General features: G+C 39.9%; 2 protein-coding genes across 10 annotated transcripts in view; both read left to right on the plus strand.

The window, feature by feature from the left end:
* Positions 1-3,134, plus strand: part of EXOC1 (exocyst complex component 1) — a 32,151-nt gene extending 29,017 nt beyond the window's left edge. For all 8 annotated transcript variants that reach the window (XM_074822594.1, XM_074822598.1, XM_074822599.1 and 5 more), the window contains 2 exons: positions 1,460-1,654; positions 2,464-3,134. In XM_074822594.1, coding sequence (XP_074678695.1) covers positions 1,460-1,654; positions 2,464-2,616 — 348 coding nt within the window. In that variant the 3' untranslated portion in view covers positions 2,617-3,134. The remainder of the gene's footprint in view (positions 1-1,459; positions 1,655-2,463) is intronic.
* Positions 3,135-4,377: 1,243 nt separating this feature from the next.
* Positions 4,378-20,753, plus strand: part of CEP135 (centrosomal protein 135) — a 42,016-nt gene continuing 25,640 nt past the window's right edge. Inside the window, exons 1-8 of one of the 2 annotated variants that reach the window (XM_074822604.1) lie at positions 4,378-4,697; positions 11,900-12,005; positions 12,652-12,816; positions 14,010-14,200; positions 14,710-14,877; positions 16,295-16,436; positions 18,117-18,201; positions 19,149-19,277. In XM_074822604.1, coding sequence (XP_074678705.1) covers positions 12,704-12,816; positions 14,010-14,200; positions 14,710-14,877; positions 16,295-16,436; positions 18,117-18,201; positions 19,149-19,277 — 828 coding nt within the window. In that variant the 5' untranslated portion in view covers positions 4,378-4,697; positions 11,900-12,005; positions 12,652-12,703. The remainder of the gene's footprint in view (positions 4,698-11,899; positions 12,006-12,651; positions 12,817-14,009; positions 14,201-14,709; positions 14,878-16,294; positions 16,437-18,116; positions 18,202-19,148; positions 19,278-20,753) is intronic. The other variant, XM_074822603.1, reaches the window with a different exon arrangement.

Below are 20,753 nucleotides of genomic sequence, written 5' to 3' on the forward strand. Positions count from 1 at the left end.
TTAGTTTGCACTATCTGATCTCTTTATCACTGCATCCATCATAATCTCTATTTTATTATTTCAGACTCAGGTATGCCTGGCAAAAGTACTCATGAGGGTAATAGTCTTGGATTAAAAAAACGCCAATTTTTCATGCCAATTAATAGTACTGACTAAACATTAGTTGTGTCTTAAGCAAATGGTTTTAAGGAAGGAAAAAGCAAAGGGAAAAGTAATCCGAAGCTTTGGGATAATTCTCCCCACCTCAACTGCAGAGAAAATTGCTGTAGTTTCTGAACTGTTCAACAATAAGAAAAGTTTTAGGAAAGTTCTGGATGTCTGAAGTTGAACTAAATGTTAAACTGAATGCTGACTTAGGTTCAGACTCAGTTCTGCCCACTGAATGTTTCCCATTGTTCACTGCTTTTTCTATAAGCAGGATTTCAGCCATTCATCTTTCTGAAAAGTCTAAGTAAGATGTATTCTCTTTCTGAAAATTAAAGTGCTTTATTGCTGCTTTCCACTTGTTGTGGGTTGACTCTGGCCAGCACATAAGCTGCCACGAGTACTTGCTCACTCCCCCCTCCCCAAGCAGGACAGGGGAGAGAATAGGAAGAGTAAAAGTGAGGGAGTGGAGATAAAGACAGTTTAATCAGTGAAGGAAAGGGGGTGGGGGTGGGGGGGAATAAGTGATATCAAGGCAGTCACTCACTACCTCCCACAAGCAGACTGATCCTCAGTCAGTTTCTGAGCAACAGTCACCCTGAAGACAACCACCACCCCTGCCCCCTCCCCTAACCCTAATTTTTATAGCTGAGCATGATGTTACATGCTATGGAATGCCCTTGGACCTGTTGGACAATAACCAAATAACCAGCAATAACCAAAACATTGGTGTGTTGTCAGCCCTGTTTTAGCCACAGATCCAAAACACAGCACCATATGGGCTGCTATGAAGAAAATTAACTCTGTCCTGGCCAGACCCAGTGCACTGTTTCAAATAATGTTGTAGCTCTACATGTGTGTTCCTAGGCATAGTTCTCTCCATTTTTATTATGCTGAGCCAACTGGTGTGGGGCAGTGAGAGGGCAATTATGAACAAGTATTGCTGTTGTCTAATTCTGGTTTAAGTAGAGAAATCAGGTGTTTACTCAGTTTATCTGAAAGATCCAGTATTTTCCCAGGCTACAGCCTCATTAATTGAGGATTTTGAGGCTGATTCAGTATTAGTTACAAGAAAAGCTTGATTGCTTCTAGAAATGCTTGATTTCAGACTTACACTGGTACTTAAGAGTGGTGTGTTGTTGGGCTGTGCTTTTAATGTTTATAGCTGAGCACTACTTCATGCCCAATTGAAAAACAAAAATGGGGGGGAACACACAACAGTTGACAAGCAGAATCAAGACTTAACTATACATATGCTTGTTCAGCTAATTAGTTTAGATTGGTGATAATCATTAATGCTGTTCTTATTTGTTAGCATTTTTTTGAAGGTGTTGAAGCTCGTGTGGCACAAGGTATACGAGAAGAGGAAGTAAGCTATCAACTGGCTTTTAATAAACAAGAGCTTCGTAAAGTTATAAAGGAATATCCTGGTAAGGAAGTGAAGAAGGGATTGGATAATCTTTACAAGAAGGTAGATAAACATCTCTGTGAAGAAGAAAACTTACTTCAGGTAAACTAAATCATGGCTTAAAAACCTTGTAATGTTTACACAAAGGCTTTTTATTATTGCTTTTGCATATGTATTGTGAGAGCTGCTTAGCTTCAGCATAACTCTGAAAAATCATTAATTTTGAGTGGATTTTTTTATAATCTCACTTTGATTCTATTTGTTGTAACATTGATTTGAACTGTGGGGGTAAAGATAGAGTTCAGAAAGAAACTTCCTTCATGATTCCCTAGCTGATCATTAATGGGTGATCTCTGTTCTGCAAAGTAGACTGGAAGTAGAGAGAATGAGATCTAAATGAACCATTAACCTGGTATAAAATTTAGCTAGTACACTATAGCAGAATGTACTTTCAGTTACATCTTTTCCAATAGTTACATTATCTAAGTTTTTTCTTATACTCTGTAAACTTTCTCACTGGAATAAATAAGTAGATTTAAGAGTTTAACATGTATTAACAGTTTTTTTTTTTTAAAGTCTGATATGTGAATTAGTAGTACTGTTCTGGTTTGGGTGTTTAAAGACAAAAGCAGTACCTCTTTTAGGGCAACTTCCTCATCTTTACCATTTTATGCTTTGCAGCTCTGATAGGAGTCATGTAATCATTGAAGATCTTAAACTTAATGGGTAAAAAGCTTCAATCTTTTTTTTTTTTTTAATGCAGCAACTCAGTTTACTGAACTATGTTGTTAGCAAGCTTTAGTTTTAAAATGACACCTGAACTGAAAACCAATTAATGAGCCAATGTTTTGTAGTTCACATATAGTGCATTGTGCTAGTTGACATTTCCTAAAGTTTGCTTTCTTTGGCAGGTTGTGTGGCATTCCATGCAAGATGAGTTTATACGACAATACAAGCACTTTGAAGGGCTGATAGCTCGCTGCTATCCTGGATCAGGAATTACTATGGAATTCACTATACAGGATATTTTAGACTACTGCTCCAGTATTGCACAGTCTCATTAAGTTCTAGAAGGGGAAGGAGAAGCTAGTGAAGTTTGTGCCTGTGTATAAGGGAATCAAACACTATAAATGCTATTTGTTTTTAAAAAGGTGAATTTCCATGTGTAGTTAACAGCCGTATGTGTCAAGTTACACTCCTGCTTCCAGTGTCTTTTGGGGCAGAATGAAACCTACGGGGATTTGTTGCTCTTCTGGGTTGAAGTACTGCTAGAAAGCATTAATCCTGTGAAACACTTTGGATATAATTTTTCCCTTCCCCTAACGTTCAGATACTTTTATTTATAATATCTTCTCTTGCTAAAAGCAGTAAGCACTACCTTCATAGTATACAAAAAAGGATACTACTGTTTTCACTAATATTTTGCATCTTGGAAATTATGTAAGCATTAAAGACTATAATATCTTTTCCCTTATTGTAGAAAGTATGGATGTGGAACTTTATGCAGTGGGAATACTGAATTCATGCTCTGAAATGTATTGTGACTGTGGCTATAATTCTTAATTAAACTCTGTTCATCATATTCTTTATGGAGTGTTATTTCAAAAAGGTGAAAATGCGGAGTTATTTCCATTATTTTGTCTCTGAGCGTTGAAGTAGAATTGGTCTATTTCTTAACATGTTTAGTTTTTTTTCTTCCTTTTAGTAACTGTGATGTAGCATCAGTATATTCCTGTCTCATGTAACCCCATCTTCCACCTGGAGCTTCAGCTGCCAGTGATTCAGGACCTAGTTTTCTCTGTACAGTTTGAGGAAATTGCCAAGTTGTTGGATAGAGCTGGGGTGTACATAGCATAGAAACAGGTACAATAAAGGTAAATGTGCAGACAAAGGTAAGATTTCTGAGATGCAAGAATAAAAATCAAACAGTACTAGGAATGAGAATGTTGTAAAACTCAGAAGGAAAAACTAACCTGCTAGATGGCAACTGCACCATTGAGGCACCTGGATTTGGGTGAGCATACTAATGCTTCTTGTAGCTCATTAACTCCTAGTTGTCTGTTGTTTACTAATAAAATACTTGATCCAAGTTGTGTATAACCTGCTTACAGTGTCTCTGCACGAGACAAAAGGTAGCTGAAACAACACCAAGGGGAGAACTTCCCTTAAAGGAGTACAGACAGCTTATAAATGAGGAGTACCTGTCACTCTCACATCAGATACTCCGCTCCCCCAAGTCTGGCCACAGCAGCTACGCACCAGGCAGCTCTACTACGGGCAGTAAATGCAAGTAAGGCCCTGTGGAAAAGGATCACGAGCGGCGGTAACATCCGCCGCTCCCCTCTGGCCGCAGCTCCCCTCTGACAGGGGGGACAGTTCGGCCGTCAGCCCCGCGTCAGGCCGCGTGTCAGAGTGCCCAGTGCAGCCCCGGGGGCCGCCGCGCCCCCCGCGCCCGGCCGCGCCCGCCCCTTTCAGCCTCGGCTGCTTCCCGCGCCCAGCCTGAGCGCGCGAGCGCCCCGCGTCACCCGCGTGCGTCACCCCCATGCGTCACCCGCCCCTCGGCGCGAGGGCTGCCGGGCGGCGGGGCGGGGCAGGCGGCGGTTGGCTCGGCCGGCCGCGGGTGGGGGCGCGTGCCCCGTTGCTGAGGCGACGGGGCGGAAGCGGCCGCTGCTCCGCGCGCCATTTTCAAACCGCCGGTGCGGCCGCGGGGGCTGCGGAGCGGGAGCGCCAGCCCCGGGGAGCGTTGGGGGCGCGGGCGGGGCTCGTGTCCGCCGGGGCGGGGCTCGTGTCCGCCGGGGCGGGGGGGCCCTTAGGGGAAGGACGAGGGTGCTGTCGGCGGGACCGCGGCTCCCCGCAGGCGGGCGGCGGCGCTCAGCGGCTAGCCTGGGCTCCCGCGGTCGCGGCGACGGCCGTTGCAGCAACCCTGAGGACAGCGTGGCGCTGGGCCGCTTCCGTCTGCTCAGCCCCTGGGCTCGGCACGTTAGCGTGAGCAGCCCCCACGGCGTCTGGCCTACACGCTGGTCTCTTGTTCCCGCGGGGCGCTGCAGCCCCCCCTTCCCCGCTGGAGCTGCATCTCTGCCGAAGCCTCACGGAAACTTGTCGGCTACTCCTTAGTGCCTCGTCCTGCAAGAATTTGCTTTTAACGGTATGTCTGGTAAAACCGACCCGGAGGGAGGGTGCAAAAAGTAAAACCAAACCAGTTTAAAAAGGGACTGACTGCCCCTCGGTAGGTATCGGTTGGGGTTGCCGAAAGGTCTATGAAGGTTCCAGTTTGGGGAGACAGGTGATGAGCAGGCTCATAATCGCTAGAGTTCTCTTGTACTGTAATGTAAACTTACAGGTTTTGGTGACAATTTAAGGAAGAAATATCTTTTTTTAGAGCAAGAGTTGTCTTGCTACTGGCAAGGTGGTGACACTTCCTAGCAAACGTGGTGTATGAATACTGAGTCAGAAGTGAACTCCCAGCAAATCCACTTGAAAACAGACTGCCAAAACAAGTGCAGGCTCATTCAGTGCATCTTGAAAATGGTGCTGCAGTAACAGCATTTCACAACGCAGCCTTCAGTGTCCATGGGCTGTGTAGAGGCATGTATTAGGGCATTGCTGTAGTCAGATGGTCGGTGCACTAGGTGCATTTTTTACCTGGGTGAAAACAAAACTAGCTCTTTCTAGCACCACGAGCTACATGACCAGTAATTACAGGACAGGAACAGATCTTTTGTAAATGTATTTCACATACATGCAAAAAAAAAAAAAAGCCTTTAGCATATCAGTTTTGATGAATGAATAATCCATTTTGGTATTTCTCAGAACTGAGACTGGAGACTCCAGTTCATAATTGTCTTTGGTGTTAATGTTATATACTCAATAAAGAAATTGATTTCATAGCATATAAATTTGTCCGTGCTAATTTTTTTGTGTTCCATTGTAAGCTATGTAGTTTTATCTTTCTTCCCTATGGCTCAATGACTGTATTATATCTTCCACGGCCAAGATACATCTTTGCTCTGCTTTTTTATTATTACATTTTCTTACTCATAACACAGGTATTGCATCTGGAACAGTTCTTAACCTATACTCACCATCAAATTTGCCGCCTTGTTTTCAGACTGAAAGCAGGGCTTCAATGTGCTAAAGCTTTTCTGTTTCATATTCTACCTGTAATGGTTAGTCTAATACTTACTAACATTGCTTCTTTCACACAATTTTATGCAAACTGATTCTATGCTTACAGCCTGAAGGAACTGGATTTGAAGTTCCATTATTGCCCATGTTTCATGTCAATGTTCGGTTTCAGTCACTGGTGACTTAGAACAATAGGAAACAGTTTATAGGTGCTAACTATGACTATTTCATAAACATCCAGGTCTTCAAAAGAATGCTGGCAACCATCCAGGCGTGTCACAAAATGAAGCACATGAAAGTTGTTCTCTTTAGCAGTCTTTGTTGTTCTGGTTTCTGCTGGGATAGAGCTAATTTTTCTTAGTAGCCAGAATAGTGCTGTGTTTTGGATTCAGTATGGGATTTGGTATGAGAAGAACATTGATAAGACTGGTGTTTTCAGTTGTTGCTAAGAGATCAAGGACTTTTCAATTTACCATGTCCTACGAGCATGCAGGTGTACAAGAAGCTGGGAGGGAGCACAGCCAGAGCAATGGAGCCAAACTGGCCAATGAAATATTCCATATCATATAACATCATGCTAAAGGTATAGATGAGGGTCAGCTGGGAAGCAGGAGCTCTTGCTTCCAGGATTACACTTTCGGGATCTTTGCTTCTCTGGGATTGCTAGCCAGGAATGGGATGGGCATTGGTCAGGGGGTGGTGAGCAATCGCATTGCGCATTACCCGTTTGTATTTTCTATTATTATTATTTTATTGCAATTATTAATTTTTTTTAATCTCAATCTACAAGTCTCCTTACCTTTACCCCTGCAAGTCTTTTCCCCATTCCCCAGGCGGGGGAGGATGAGTGAGCAGCTGCGTGGTGCTTGGCTGCCGGCTGGGTTTAAACCACGACATTCGTGAACAAAGGAGAAACGAAAAGTGAGGCTATTGGCTGTGAATACGTCTTCTGTGAGTAACTGAAAGATGTACTCATTTAGACATCTAGATAAATCCTTGTCTGGAAATGCCTGAAAAGTACCATTTAATTTTCCCTTCTTGTTTGCTTATCTGGTTTTCTGGTTTTCATCTAAAATGGAAATAATATTTTCTTCCTACTGGAACTTAATTACGTGAAATATTTAGATAATGAATGATGGGAACTATTTATCACATGGGAAATGCCAAAGGTGTGAAGAGTGCTTTCCACTACTTTGCAAATTTACAGAAAAATCTAGTAAGTTCAACATACCTTTCATCACAACTCAGTCATGATTCATGAGGCTATTAAGTTTCTTTAAAGAAAAGGATATTCTGGATTGAGTTGACTGGGTAGGAATGATGTAGAAAACTTGGATTTCCAAGAAGATTTTGAGAAAGTTCTTTACCAAAGGCTTTTAAGAAAGCAGGTCTCTTTCAGAAATGGAGAAAAGGTCATTTAATAGCTCACTTAAGTGGTTAAAAGAAAAGCTAGAAAGTACTACCTTATGGTGAATGTGCAGAAGATTTTCTGTTGTTTAACACTGATCAGCGATCTGAAAGAATGGGTTAACAGCGAGGGACAAAATTTGCTCATCATAGGGATGTGTTAAGAGCAGTCCAAGGGTTGCAGAAGAGTATCACTGGACTGAGTAATAAAGTGGGAGTTAAGGAACAGTGTTGATACAGGCAAAGTAATACACATCATGGGCTCTAAAGTGGCAGGTATCACTTGGAAAAAGAGATGTTAGTGTCACTGTGAATGCATCTAGTTGATGCTTTGAGCAATCAGAAAGGCAAGTGGTAAGTTAGGAATCATGAATAGTGAAGGCTGCAGCAAAGAATCCTTCAGAGTGATCTCAGTCACAGAAAAAACATGGAAAAGGAGCAAGCTGTACAAGCTACTAGAAAATTTTGGAAAACAGATTTGCTAAAGATGCCATCATGAATGACTGAAAGCATGAATAAGGAATTATTGTTTAGTATGCCTTACAATAGAAAGAAGAAAGGGGGGGGGGGGGGGGGCATACACACATGCCCATGAATTTGTTATATACTTTCCCAAACATACAGTTAAAATCAGGAATTCATTGCCACAGGCTATAGCAATGTAACAGTGCAAAAGATTCAAGAAAACAATTAGACATGTCTAAGAAAGGTCTATCAGGTACTATTACAATGATTTAAGGTCAACTTTAGGCCCATCAAGTCCCTGCGCTATAGGCTTATAGAAGGACATGGTGCATAGGAGTAAGATTTGACTCATGTTTTTATGCTCTTGCTGTGGCAACTCAGAGACATGGGGTATTGGGTCTGACTGATCTTGGATTCAACTGAATCAGTATAGCAGTTCATATATTCATTTTATATTTCCTGAAAACCAAATCTTCCTGATGGAGAAGTTACTAGAAAAAGTAGAAGTTACTACTTTTTGATGTCTTGGTAAGAGTAGTGATAGACTTTAAGTTTAGGATATGAGATTTATGCTATGGTTGTCTGTAATGACAGAGGTCTGGAATTACTGACACATAATTTCTTTCCAACAAAGAGTGTACAATGAGTATTGTCCTTGGAGACTTTAAGCTCTCTGAAATAATGACCCTCAATTCTTCTTACTTTCATTCCTGGACATCTCTTAGACTTATACTCCAGCTACTTCTTTCCTGGAGTAATTTTGGATCAGATGTGGCTTTAGGGAATATAATACCCTTTCTTGTTTGATTCTGGTAGCATTAATGTCTTGAATTAATTCCTAGCCTTTAGGAAGCAGAGTGATTCAACCAGAAAGCTGTTGGTACCTCTCAATATTAAGGTATGTTTAGGTAACTACACCTCACTTAAACGTCCATTGCAATGATTTAGCAAGATCCTGTATCTACTTCCTAGCCACAGTTACTGGAGTGCTAACATCTGTCCATTTATTTTCTCCACAGTTACTCTAGAAAAACTTTATTCCTTTACAAGCTGTGACACAGTTTTGTTCTTCATGTTTCTTCTGTAAAACTTTCTCAACGCGATTAGTAGAAAAATTCTTTCTCTTTATAAAACACAAACTATTAGTTTAAAATCATTCATCAAACTTAATTTAATCTTTTTAACTGATCCGGGTCTTGTTAAGGAGAAGATGGGCTCAAGAGTTATCAGCTTACTTCTGTAGTAATACAAGATGTATTAGAATCATAGAATCACAGAATGGTTGGGGTTGGAAGGGACCTTAAGGATCATCTAGTTCCAACCCCCCTGCCATGGGCAGGGACACCTTCCACTAGACCAGGTTGCTCAAAGCTCCATCCAACCTGGCCTTGAACACTTCCAGGGAGGGGGCAGCCACAACTTCTCTGGGCAACTTCCAGTGCCTCACCACCCTCACAGTAAAGAATTTCTTCCTTATATCTAATCTAAATCTACCCTCTTTCAGTTTAAAACCATTACCCCTCATCCTATCACTACATTCCCTCATCAAGAGTCCCTCCCCATCTTTCCTGTAGCCCCCTTTAAGTACTGAAAGACTGCTATAAGGTCTCCCTGGAGCCTTCTCTTCTCCAGGCTGAACAACCCCAACTCTCTCAGCCTGTCCTCATAAGGGAGGTGCTCCAGCCCCCTGATCACCTTCATGGCCTCCTCTGGACCCACTCAAACAGCTCCATGTCCTTCTTATGTTGGAGGCCCCAGAGCTGGACACAGTACTGCAGGTGGGGTCTCACAAAAGCAGGGTAGAGGGGGAAAATCACCTCCCTCAACCTGCTGGCCACACTGCTCCTGATGCAGCCCAGGATACAGCTGGCTTTCTGGGTTGTGAGCGCACATTGCTGGCTCATAGTCAGTTTTCCATCCACTAATACCCCCAAGTCCTTCTTCTCAGGGCTGTTCTCAATCCACTCATTGCCCAGCCTGTATTTGTGCTTGGGATTGCCCTGACCCACGTGCAGGACCTTGCACTTGGCCTTGTTGAACTTCATGAGGTTCACAGGGGCCCACCTCTCAAGCCTGCCCAGGTCCCGCTGGATGACATCCCTTCTTTCCAGTGTGTCGACTGCACCACACATCTTGGTGTCATTGGCAAACTTGCTGAGGGTGCTCTCCATCCCACTGTCCATGTCACCAACAGAGATGTTAAACAGCCCTGGTCCCAACACCAACCCCTGAAGAACACCACTCATCATTGCTCCCCACTCAGACACCGAGCCGTTGACTGCAACTCTTTGAGTGTAACCACCCAGACAGTTCGTTATCCACTGAGTGGTCCATCCATCAAATCCATGTCTCTCCAATTTACAGACAAGGATGTCATGTGGGACAGTGTCAAATGCTTTGCACAAGTCCAGGTAGATGACGTCAGTTGCTCTTTTCTTATCCACCAATGCTCTAACCCCATCGTAGAAGACCACCAAATTCTTCAGGCATGACTTGCCCTTAGTGAAGCCATGCTGGCTGTCACCAATCACCTTCTTATTTTCCATGTGCCCTAGCATAGTTTCCAGGAGGATCCGCTCCATGATCTTGTTGGGCACAGAGGTGAGACTGACTGGCCTGTAGTTCCCCTTTTTTCCCTTTTTAAAAATGGGGGTTATGTTTCCCCTTTTCCAGTCAGCGGGAACTTCACCGGACTGCCACAACTTCTCAACTGTCATAGATAGTGGTTTAGCCACGTCATCCACCAGTTCCCTCAGGACCCGCATATGCATCTATCTCATCAGGTCCCATGGACTTGAACAGCTTCAGGTTCCTTTGAGGATCCCAAACCTGATCTTCTACAGTGGGCAGTGTCACACCCTCCTCATCTCCCCCACCTGTCCTTTCTAAAGGGCCTGTATCCTTCTATTCCAACACTCCAGCCATAGGAGCCATCCTACCATGTCTCCGTGATGCCAATAAGATCATAGCCCTGCAGGCATGTGCACATCTCCAGCTCCTCTCGTTTATTCCCCATGCTACATGCGTTTGCACAGAGGCATTTAAGTTGAGCCCCCAGTGAAGCTGACTTACTGGCTGGAATTCCTTTGTGCTGCTCTTCGGATGCTCTCCTGCTGATCTGTGACCCCTCTCCCGGCTCTGGGCATCTATTGCTGGCACTGGCATCAAGCTAGTAGGAGTGGGATGGATTGAGGTTCCCCTCCCCTGGCAACTTTAGTTTAAAGCCCTCTTCACCAGCTGGGCAAGTCAGTGTCCAAAGATGCTCTTTCCCTTCTCTGACAGATGGACCCCATCAGCCCCCAGTAGACCAGGTTTCCCAAAATGACCCCCATGATCTAAGTAGCCAAATCCCTGGCTGTGGCACTGGTCCAGTAACCAATTGTTGATTTGCAAGATTCAACTGGTCCTTTCAGACTCCTTCCCTTTGACTGGGAAGAGTGATGAAAAAACTACCTGCGTTCCAGAGTCCCTTACTGCCACTCCCAGGGCTCTGTAGTCCTTCTTGATACTCCTCAGACTGCTCCTGGCTGTATCATGTTGCCCACGTATTCCTGAGGCTAAATCTAGACACAGTAACAATCACTGTTTTCCTGAATTCAACACAGAATCCTCAACATTAATGCAGAAATACCAAGATCTCATCATCAAGCTTTCATCTTTGGCTGCCACAGGAGAACGAAGAGCATTTTGTACACTGGCTTTAGTACATTGACTTCTGCTTAGTACATTGATGGTTACCATTTAGTGGTAACTTAACCATCCCAGTACAATATGTAAGGGATAGTTCTCTATGCCATTGCTTAGTTGATATCTCAATATCCTGAATGTCTTTAAACAAATATTTTGGCAGCACCTGCTGTGCTCATAAGACTGGTGATTTTCTCTCATCCATAGAGCAGTACCTGGCAACCACAGTCCTGTTGCTAGACTTATTTGTAGTGTTTTGATACAATGAGATGAAATCTTACTTTCCAGCCTCACACATGAGAGAAACTTGCATGCTTTCTCATTTTATTATTCATACATAGCTTTTTTTCAAATACCTTCATATATTTATTTAATATCTTTTTTAAATCTGGGGAATTGTGAAATAGCGTGGTTTAAATGGTATCTGTATGCTATCCCCTTTATGTGAGATGCAAAGAATGCTTCCTTGGACTCATAGTTTGGCTGCTGAGGTCTTGCAGCCAGTAGGTGCGTACTGAAACTCCTGAAGAAATGAGAGGGAAAATGTTTTATGGAAAGAACTATTTTTCAAAAATATTTCTGACTATTGAAGAGATGTTTTCACTGAGGAGCATCAACTTTAGTATTCCATTTCTTTTCTCATTCTATCTCTAAATCCAAAAGGACATAATGATGTAAAAATTCTTCCTCCCTCAGAAGTACACCGCAAAACCAAAATTCTCATCTGGATGCAGATACAGTAGTGCTGATCCAGCCACTTTTAGATCAGGTTAGTAATAAAAAGGTAACTAATCAGTCAAAAGATCCTTGAACTGTATTTTCCAGAAAAAGATGCAGGTAGCATTATAGTACACTGGTGGGTTTTTTTCTTTCCTGTTTTCCCTCATAGAAAAAAAGATGTTCAAAGTTAATAATTCTTTAAAGTTTTAGACATTTCATGCAATTTTACAAATGGTTGGCATAAGTTATGTTAAGTACTGCCTTGTAAACTTTGAAAGTAAGATTTACATATAAAAGAAAAAAGTATATGAGGTTTTTGAGAATAATCTGTCAATTTGCATTGTGGAAGATACCATGATGACCATGATTCAAAAAGATCAGAATCTACTTCTTAGTCTTCCCAGATAAAGACCTTTTCAGACTTCAGTTCTTACATATTGGAAAGAAAAATTTATGTTCGTACACTAAGATGTTAGGAAAGAGAAAACTAATTGCCAAGGCCATAATTCTTTTTAAAGAAATATGTAAATGTGTTTGAACTTTTTAGTTGCTCTATGATTCTCTTTTGGTTTATTTAAATTTTAAGGACACGCTTATGCACTGTATTTCCTACACAAAAAATGTTTTTTCCATTACTTTTTCCTGTATTATTCCTTCTTTAAAGGACAAATGCTGTAACAGACAATCTTTTGCAGGTGTCCTATTTTTCCTGACTGTGACAAAAGCTGCTTTGGAGGTGTGTTTACAATGACTACAACTGCAGAGCGAAGGTTCATTAATCTCAGGAAACGTCTAGATCAGCTGGGCTATCGGCAACCATTGGCAGTGGAGAGTTTACCTTTGGTGGAAAAGCTTTTTAGGTATTAAATAGGAGATTCATTAAAAAACATAGTAATCATATAGTAGGTATTGTTTGATTGTTGACATATAAGGGGAATGCTTAGTCTGAAGATTATTTTCAAGCAATATTATTTTGGAGCTTACATTCACTTCCTGTGTATGATGAAGTTAAATGAGTTTGATTAAGTGATGTGAACATCTTAAGATTTAATTTAATTCAGTAGAATTATTTCTAAGGATATATGGTCTAGGAAAATTCAACTTTTCTAACCTCATAAGAGAGCCAAGAATAGTCACTATTGATATGCTCTTAAAGGACACACTCTTATAACTGGTTGTATAAAAAATAATCCCTGTTGTCTGTACTGTGATTTAAAATAAAACATTCACAGCTCCATTTTTTTAATGATCTCATTTGGAGAAGTTTAAATTTGCTATCCCTGCAGTTTTTACAGGTCATATAACAGAAGAAAAACAAATTTTCAGGTGACCTTATTAATGTATCTGCCATTTCATGGCTTTGATGTGATTACAAATATAGAAATTTCCATAGTAAGCCAGTTTTATTTGGCTAAACAAGCAAATGGAGGTATTCTGGTTCTGTTGCTCTTTACCATCTAATATGGATGGAAGAACCGTAGGTAGGCAGATGTGGAGTAATCTGCTTTCAACATTGTCTTATTCTGGTGCCTAACATATAGGTTTAATCTCTCAATCACTAACTTTGATCTTATTTTCACTAAAATGTTTATAGCTACTTACCACTAGTCTCTCTTATGGAGCTTCTGATCTCTTTGTAAATACTAGTAACCTTCTGCCTTTTTAATTCTTTACCTCAAGTTTCTTCTGTGGTAAGTTGTGCTACAATTTACATAGTGCTTTGAGGAAAAAATCATCTTGCCAATTTTGAATATCTCACTTTATGTAGAAAAGAGAGTTTATTGAATTATCAGGTGTAAACTCCTGATATGCTTTCTAAATGTCTTTATATTTTATTTGTCCTGTCCTTTCCTATTTACTTTTTTTTAAAGTGAATGAATCCTGTCTTTCAGTTTTTCTTACATGAATGTTCTCTTTGCCTTTCTTTGAACCCATTTGTTCTACAGTTAATGTGGTCTCAGGGAAAGGGTTTTGTTTCTCAGGTCACAACAATCTGCCTCCTCACTGTAAAGGCTATAACATTTCTAACACATCTGATGCTCCTTTATTCTAGTGACCTAGTTCATACAACTGAGAGCTTGCGCAGTGCAAAGTTATCAGCTGGAAAATCTGAAAAAGAATGCAGCAATTACGATGCTATTTTGGAACCTTATAAAACAGAGAACGCTAAACTTACCAGGGAAAATAATGAACTGCATCTAGAAATATTAAAACTGAAAGAGCAATCTGATCGTCATGTTAAAGGTAATATAAGAGTCATGATACTTTTTTTAAATCCTTCCGTGCCAAAATAAAATTGCAGCCAAATCCTTGATCCGCAGATCCATTTTTCTGTACTTATACATGAGTGTGAGTGGTCATTGACTGTGGTGCCTTTAATGAATTAAGGGTCATGCACAGACATTTGTTTTGTAGTTAAAAATCTTCTGAGGTCCTACAAATCACTGTTTCAATCAAACATGAAAATGTTAGAACTTTTTAACGTAAACTTTCATACCTTGAAATGCTACTTTTTAATTTAAAATGAAATACTGTTGTTAAATGTGCCTTTCTTTTACAAAGGGGTTTTATTTGTAACATATAAATATATTTTTGTGTGGTTTTGTGTGTATATATATGCACATATGTATGTGTATTTGAAAATTTCATGTTATGGAAAAGGAATATAGGATTCTCTTTATGCCTGTTTTGGTGCTACTAGGAAAAATAATAATGAATAAGAAAGATAATACTGCTTTTTCTCTCCCTTGAAGATTTGAAAGCCTCCTTAAGGAGGGTTGAGCATGAAACAGCTGACTTGAAATTTCTGAATAATCAATATGTACACAAAATTAAAATGCTGGAAAAAGAGAACAAAGCCAAGACTGAAAAAATTCAGCAGCTTCAAGAGAAGAATCTGCAAGCAGTGGTGCAAACACCTGGTGAGTGTAAATAATCACAGATTACTTACACAGACTTTTCTCTGGTCTTTTTTTGGCTCTTCAGAACATAAGCTTTTTTTTTCTTCTAGGAAGAGAAGTTACTACAGTAACATAACTATCCAATAGAATACTATTACCTTTTGAAAGTTTTGGCTCTGAATTCACTTTTTTTCTGTATGGAAGAAATGTCATTAACACATCACCTGTATTAGAGACAAAACTGCATACAAGCTTATATTCATTAGAAGACTATTAGGTTAAAATCTGACTGGAAAGCACTGTTAATCAGCAGCTATTTTTGTTTTTTTAATGCTGCACCTAATTTAGTCAGAGGCAGGTTGTTTGACACTTGAATCGTTTTGACAGCTAATTGATGATGTGCAAGTGACTAATTCAGAATTTTGTAACCAAGATCTAAAAGCAGCAAGATGCAAAATATGTCTACAAGTAAATATTCCAGCCTTCTGAAAGCTTACAGTATTTAACAGGTCTTTTGATGACTTATAACGTTCTGGACATTACTTTCAGGTTAATTTCTTTCTCTAGGGTTTCCTTTTTCTTCTTTTTTTTCAAGCTAAGGGAAATACTGAGAAGTATTTTGTAAAATTTTGAAATTTTTTTTTCTTTCCAAGTCATTGAATTACCTATCTGTTTTTGGCATCTGAAAGCAGTGAATAGGTAGTTAGGTGAAATTAAAATTCCTCTCTATTTTTTCACACCTTTCTGCATTTCATGCCCTTCGCTTCAAAGATGCCATGTTACGCTTTTGTCTGTCTTTCTGCATACTTGCTACAATGTCACCAGTATTCTGGGATTCTTCTATACTATATCACCAAGTATTATATGTTCTTATATAATATTGTGATGAAGAGTAATTGTTCCTTCTGGAAATAATACTGTGTTTTGCTTTGGTTTTAATATAATGTTACCATCCAAGCAAATAACCTGTTTTGCTTGGTATGCTTATGATATTCATTCACTGAAATGACAGTAGGATAGAAGGAAAAAAAACATTACTAAACAATGCAGAGGTTAGTTCAGTCATAAAACAGTTCTTAAATGTGGAAAAAAAAAGTCTTTTGTGATGTTTTAATTTAGCTTTTTTAGTAAGGTAAATCACTAACAGATTCAACAAGTTTGAACTGTAGAATATTTAGGGTATGAAACATCAGGGAAAAGTACTTATACCGAACTTTGCATATTTACGTATTATAAAACTGAACTTTGACAAAGATGATACCAACCTGCAAGAATGGTGTTGTCTAGAATGTACAAATTTTAACAACTTATTACAGTAAGATTAAAATGGTGAAACATGCCAGTTCAGCAGCAGTGGAATAAATAGGAAAATTCATTTTGTATTAAAGAAGACGACTCCCTTTCTTTAAGTAATAGGCCTTTTGGTTTGGGCTTTCAGGTGGCAGAAAAAGAAGCATTCCCTTCAGGCGTCAGCGCATGCAGATAGACCAGCCTGTCCCCCCATCAGGCGTTAGTGCCTATCCAGTTCCTCAGCCAGAGGACCCTTATATTGCAGACCTTCTTCAGGTGGCTGATAACCGGTAATCTAAAGAACTTCTAAATTTTCAAGTATAGGTGTTAAATATCTGCAGTGATTTTCCAACTCCCATCCTCCTTCTGCCTTTCAAATTTGCCTCAAACAAGATGCTATTTCATGCTGTTTTAAGAGCACTAGTTCTTAAATAGGATTTTGCTTAGTGATTGACAGTACTGCCTGTGATGATGTTGCAATGGATATTATAAGCTGCTTATTTCCTTAAAGGATTTCTCTTAGGATTTCTACAATGGTTTTACTGTTATACCTAGTTTTAGATTGGGTATTCTGGAAAAAAGCTAGCTGTAATGTTTTGCATAGTAGTAAACTGATTTTTCCTATTGATTTTGGAAGACTAAAATATTCTTGATTTTTGTAATACTATTTTTGGCTTGGGAACCTGTATTATGAAAGGTTCACATAAATTCTTTTTTCTTATTTAGAATAGATCTGTAGAAAGTTTACATGGCAAGGTGTTGGCAGCAGGGGGACTGCAGGGTGGCCTCTGAAAAGAGACACAGCCAGTTCCACCTGGCTTCAAAACAGACCCATCATGGGTCACAACTGAGCCCATCAGCCAAGCTGGTGGCTCCCCTGTGAAAATGTATTTAAGAAAGGGTGAAAAACAGTGCTGTTCAGCAGCAGTGAGAGGGAGGAATAAGAAAAATATGAGAGAAACAACCCTGCAGTCACCAAGGTTAGTGAAGACGGAGAGGGAGGAGGTGCTTCAGGCACCGGAGTACAGATTCCTCTGCAGCCTCTGGAGGAGACCGTAGTGAGCCAGGTTGTCTGTGCAGCCTGTGGAGAGCACCACATCAGAGCAGATACCCATGCTACAGCCTGTGGAGGACCATGTTGGAACAGATATCCACGCTGCAGCCTGTGGAGGACCCCGTGCTGGAGCAAGTGGATATGCCCTGAAGCAAGCTGTAGCCCATGGAGCAGGCTGTTGGCAGGAACTGCAGCTCATGGAGAGGAGCCCACCCAGAAGCAGGTTTTCTGGCAGGAGCTGTGGCCATGAGGGACCCGTGCTGGAGCAGCCTGTTCCTGAAGGACTGTACCGCGCAGAGATGAGCAGTTCGTGAAGGAATGTATACTGTGGGAGGGACCCCATGCTGGAACAGGGGAACAATGTGAGGAGGAAGGAGCATCAAAGTCGAAGTGTTACTAAGTGTTACGCACTGACTGCAGCTTCCATTCCTCATTCTTGCTGCACCACTTGGGGTAGGAAGGATTTAAAAGAGTCAAGTGAAGCCGTGAAGCTGAGCTTGGAAAAAAGCAGAGGGTGGAAGGAAGGTGTTTTTAGTTTGTCTGTGTTTCTCACCATCCTACTCTATTTTTAATTGATGATAAATTAAATTAATCTTCCCGAAGTCAAGTCTGTGTTGCTCGTGACAGTAATTGGTAAATGATCTCCCTGTCTTTATCCTCACCCGTGAGCTTTTTCATCTTATTTTTTCCCCCATCCTGTTGAGGAGGGGGAGTGAGAGAGCAGCTGGGTGGGGGTCTGGCAGCCAGCCAAGGTCGACCCGCTACAACAGGTTCTGCATTAACATTTCGTATGAACAAAACTATTTTTTTGTGAAATATTTACATTCAGGAGCAAAGAGAAAATACTAATACTGAATTGTTGTGTACATAGGATTCTTCCTTGAATCCATATAAACGTTATATTGCTACATTTCAGAATTCATGAACTTCAATCAGAAGTAACAGAGCTAAAGGAAAAACTGGAGATATCTGAACGTGGAATGAAAAATTATAGCAAACAAGTATGTTTACAGATTTTATTATTATTTGGCTGTAGTAGCCTTGATTATAATTTGTGTTTTAACCTCATTGAGAAAGCATTGTAGGGCTTATGAAATATAATTACTCTAACTTGCCTATGTTGAGCTATTTCCTCTGCTTTTGGAGACAGCAGCAATGGTAAAATACTTGCCCGCTGCTTTTGCTGATATATTTTGTGTATTAAAATTATGATAAATAAGCTAAACTTAATGACTGTAAGTAGAATTTGTGTATGTCTAGAGTTTTTTAGTGCAGAAGCATTAACTGGTTCAAAATAGTAATTTGATCTACAGATACCCCAGGATAATTATTTTTCACTGTTTGGACTAGTTGTATTTTTTTAATTTTTAATTTTTGAAAGTTAATTTATGAACAACAGCTTTTACAATACTTTGAGTGGATTGATAAAATATGTATAATCTTTAAGTGAGGAAATTGCATCAATTGTTCATACGTTGTTGTATCTTTCAATATCTGGGGATTAGTGGGCACCATCCTCTTTTTTTGTTCATATCTTGGTTTTCCTCCTCCAGCATTCCCTGTTTTCCAGTGACAGAAATAGTCACTGAGTTAGCTGATTTAAAAGCTTTTTCCCTAATTTTAAGTGCTAGTCTTGGATGGTTAATTTGCAACATTTATTAACCACTTTAAATGAAAATTGTTGGTTTCTCTTCAAGAAAATAATCTAGTAGGAATTGTTTCAGGGTTTTTTTTTTCACAAATTCTATTTGATTCATTTATTTTTCTTTCAAAGAAATAACTTTTTGAAAAAAAAAAATCCAGAATTTAAAAAAATGTATGTTAAAGATAAAACTTGCATTATTAGGTGCACATCTTTTTACTGAATGCTATATAGGTGTTTATTTGAACAGAAGTTCTATTAAATGGGATAGAAGATACCAAGGAACTTTTTTTTTTTCCCTCAAAGGTTGAGCTGAGAGACAAAGAAATAGAGCGCTTAGTGCTAGCATTGGATGGTGGGCGTTCTCATGAGGTTATCTCTCTGGAATCAAGAAGTAAAAGTAATGAGAAGCTCATCACCCATTTGAATTTGCAGGTAATGGATTTATTACTGTTGTTTAGTCAAAACTAAAAATTCCAGCATTCTAAAAAAACCCACAGAACTTCCAGCTCTTTAAAAAATAACTGTTAGATATAATATCAATCAATTTAACTTGCTTTGCTTCTTAGGTGGCAGTGTTTCTTGTCTAAGGAAATTTAATTTCTTGTCTTAAAAGTCTATTAGAATGGTTTTGTTAAAGAATTCTATGAACTTACATCTGTACATAGTAATATTAATCAGAGAGTGTTCAGAAAAATTCTGTATGATACGCTGTTTTCACCAAGTTTGAAAATACTTATTTTCTTTTGTTTAAATTTTATTTTCATACATACCATTTATGTTTTAGGAACTAACAATAGTATATGTACTTACAATAAGGAGGCAGTAGTCCTGCAGACAATCTCATCAGATAGTGGGGAGAATCTTCCTCACTGAATTCAAATGGTGCCCGCCTTTATTTCAACACAGACTTTCAAGGAAAGGATAAGCTTAGGAGAAGGATGTTTGTGTTTACTGAGCATATTAGCATATATTCAATATTGGTCTCAGAATGAGGATTTGAAAAAAATATTACAAGACAAACTGGAGTACAGCTCAAAGTAAAGCCCATCTCTGGATTTATACCATCAATTCTCTGTTTTTCCAGCTGAGTTAGATGTTTTGTATACTGATGGTGCATGATATACAGTGGCATAAGATCCACATTGCAGAGTTTATTAGCTTAGGTTCAGTACTGCAAAAATACAGAATGAGCTATGACTTGGAAGCAGTACAGCTGTGTTCAGTGATCCCAAATTAGTAAGTCATGCTGAACAAACTGATAGTACAAAGAGTGAACCCAGAGCTGCCTACAGCTGTTTTTGGGCCATCAAAACTATTTGCTTAGGCTCAGTGCCATACACCACTTTTATTATCTGACAATAAATGGATGGATATGTCTATGTAGTAGTATTCATGACTATGACAGGGCTCAGACTTTCTTGGGTGTTTACAGTAATACTTCCTTCTGGAGTTTTAAGGAAAGTTGCATGGAGATGGAAGTGGAGCACCTCTGTTACCTTGAATCTTTCAAGATACTCCAGGCTCCTGTTTTCCTGGGTAGTGTAACTTCTGTGTTATTTTTTTATTCCTACTCTACATCCCTGCCTCTCTTCCCTTTACTCTCAGGGAAAGGTGTACTGGGAAAAACAATGTCTGTAGAGCAGGATTTCTGAGGATGTTGTGTTTAAGGTGCTGAGATACGTTGGGGGCAAGATAAGCTTTACAGATCACATTCCTAAAACCTCACTTTCATGAAGGAGTAACAGTGAGACTAAGCCTACCAAATATACTACAAAGCTGGAGAGAAGAATGTGTCCTCATATCTTGTGAAATTTAGGGAAACTCTGAATACACTGGGTCTACTGAACTGGTGTCCAAGACCGTTTTCTATACAGTTCTCTGCTTTTCAGTACTTTGCTTTTAGAATAA

The sequence above is a fragment of the Strix aluco genome, chromosome 4 (genome assembly GCF_031877795.1).
Source record: "Strix aluco isolate bStrAlu1 chromosome 4, bStrAlu1.hap1, whole genome shotgun sequence".
NCBI lineage: Eukaryota > Metazoa > Chordata > Aves > Strigiformes > Strigidae > Strix > Strix aluco.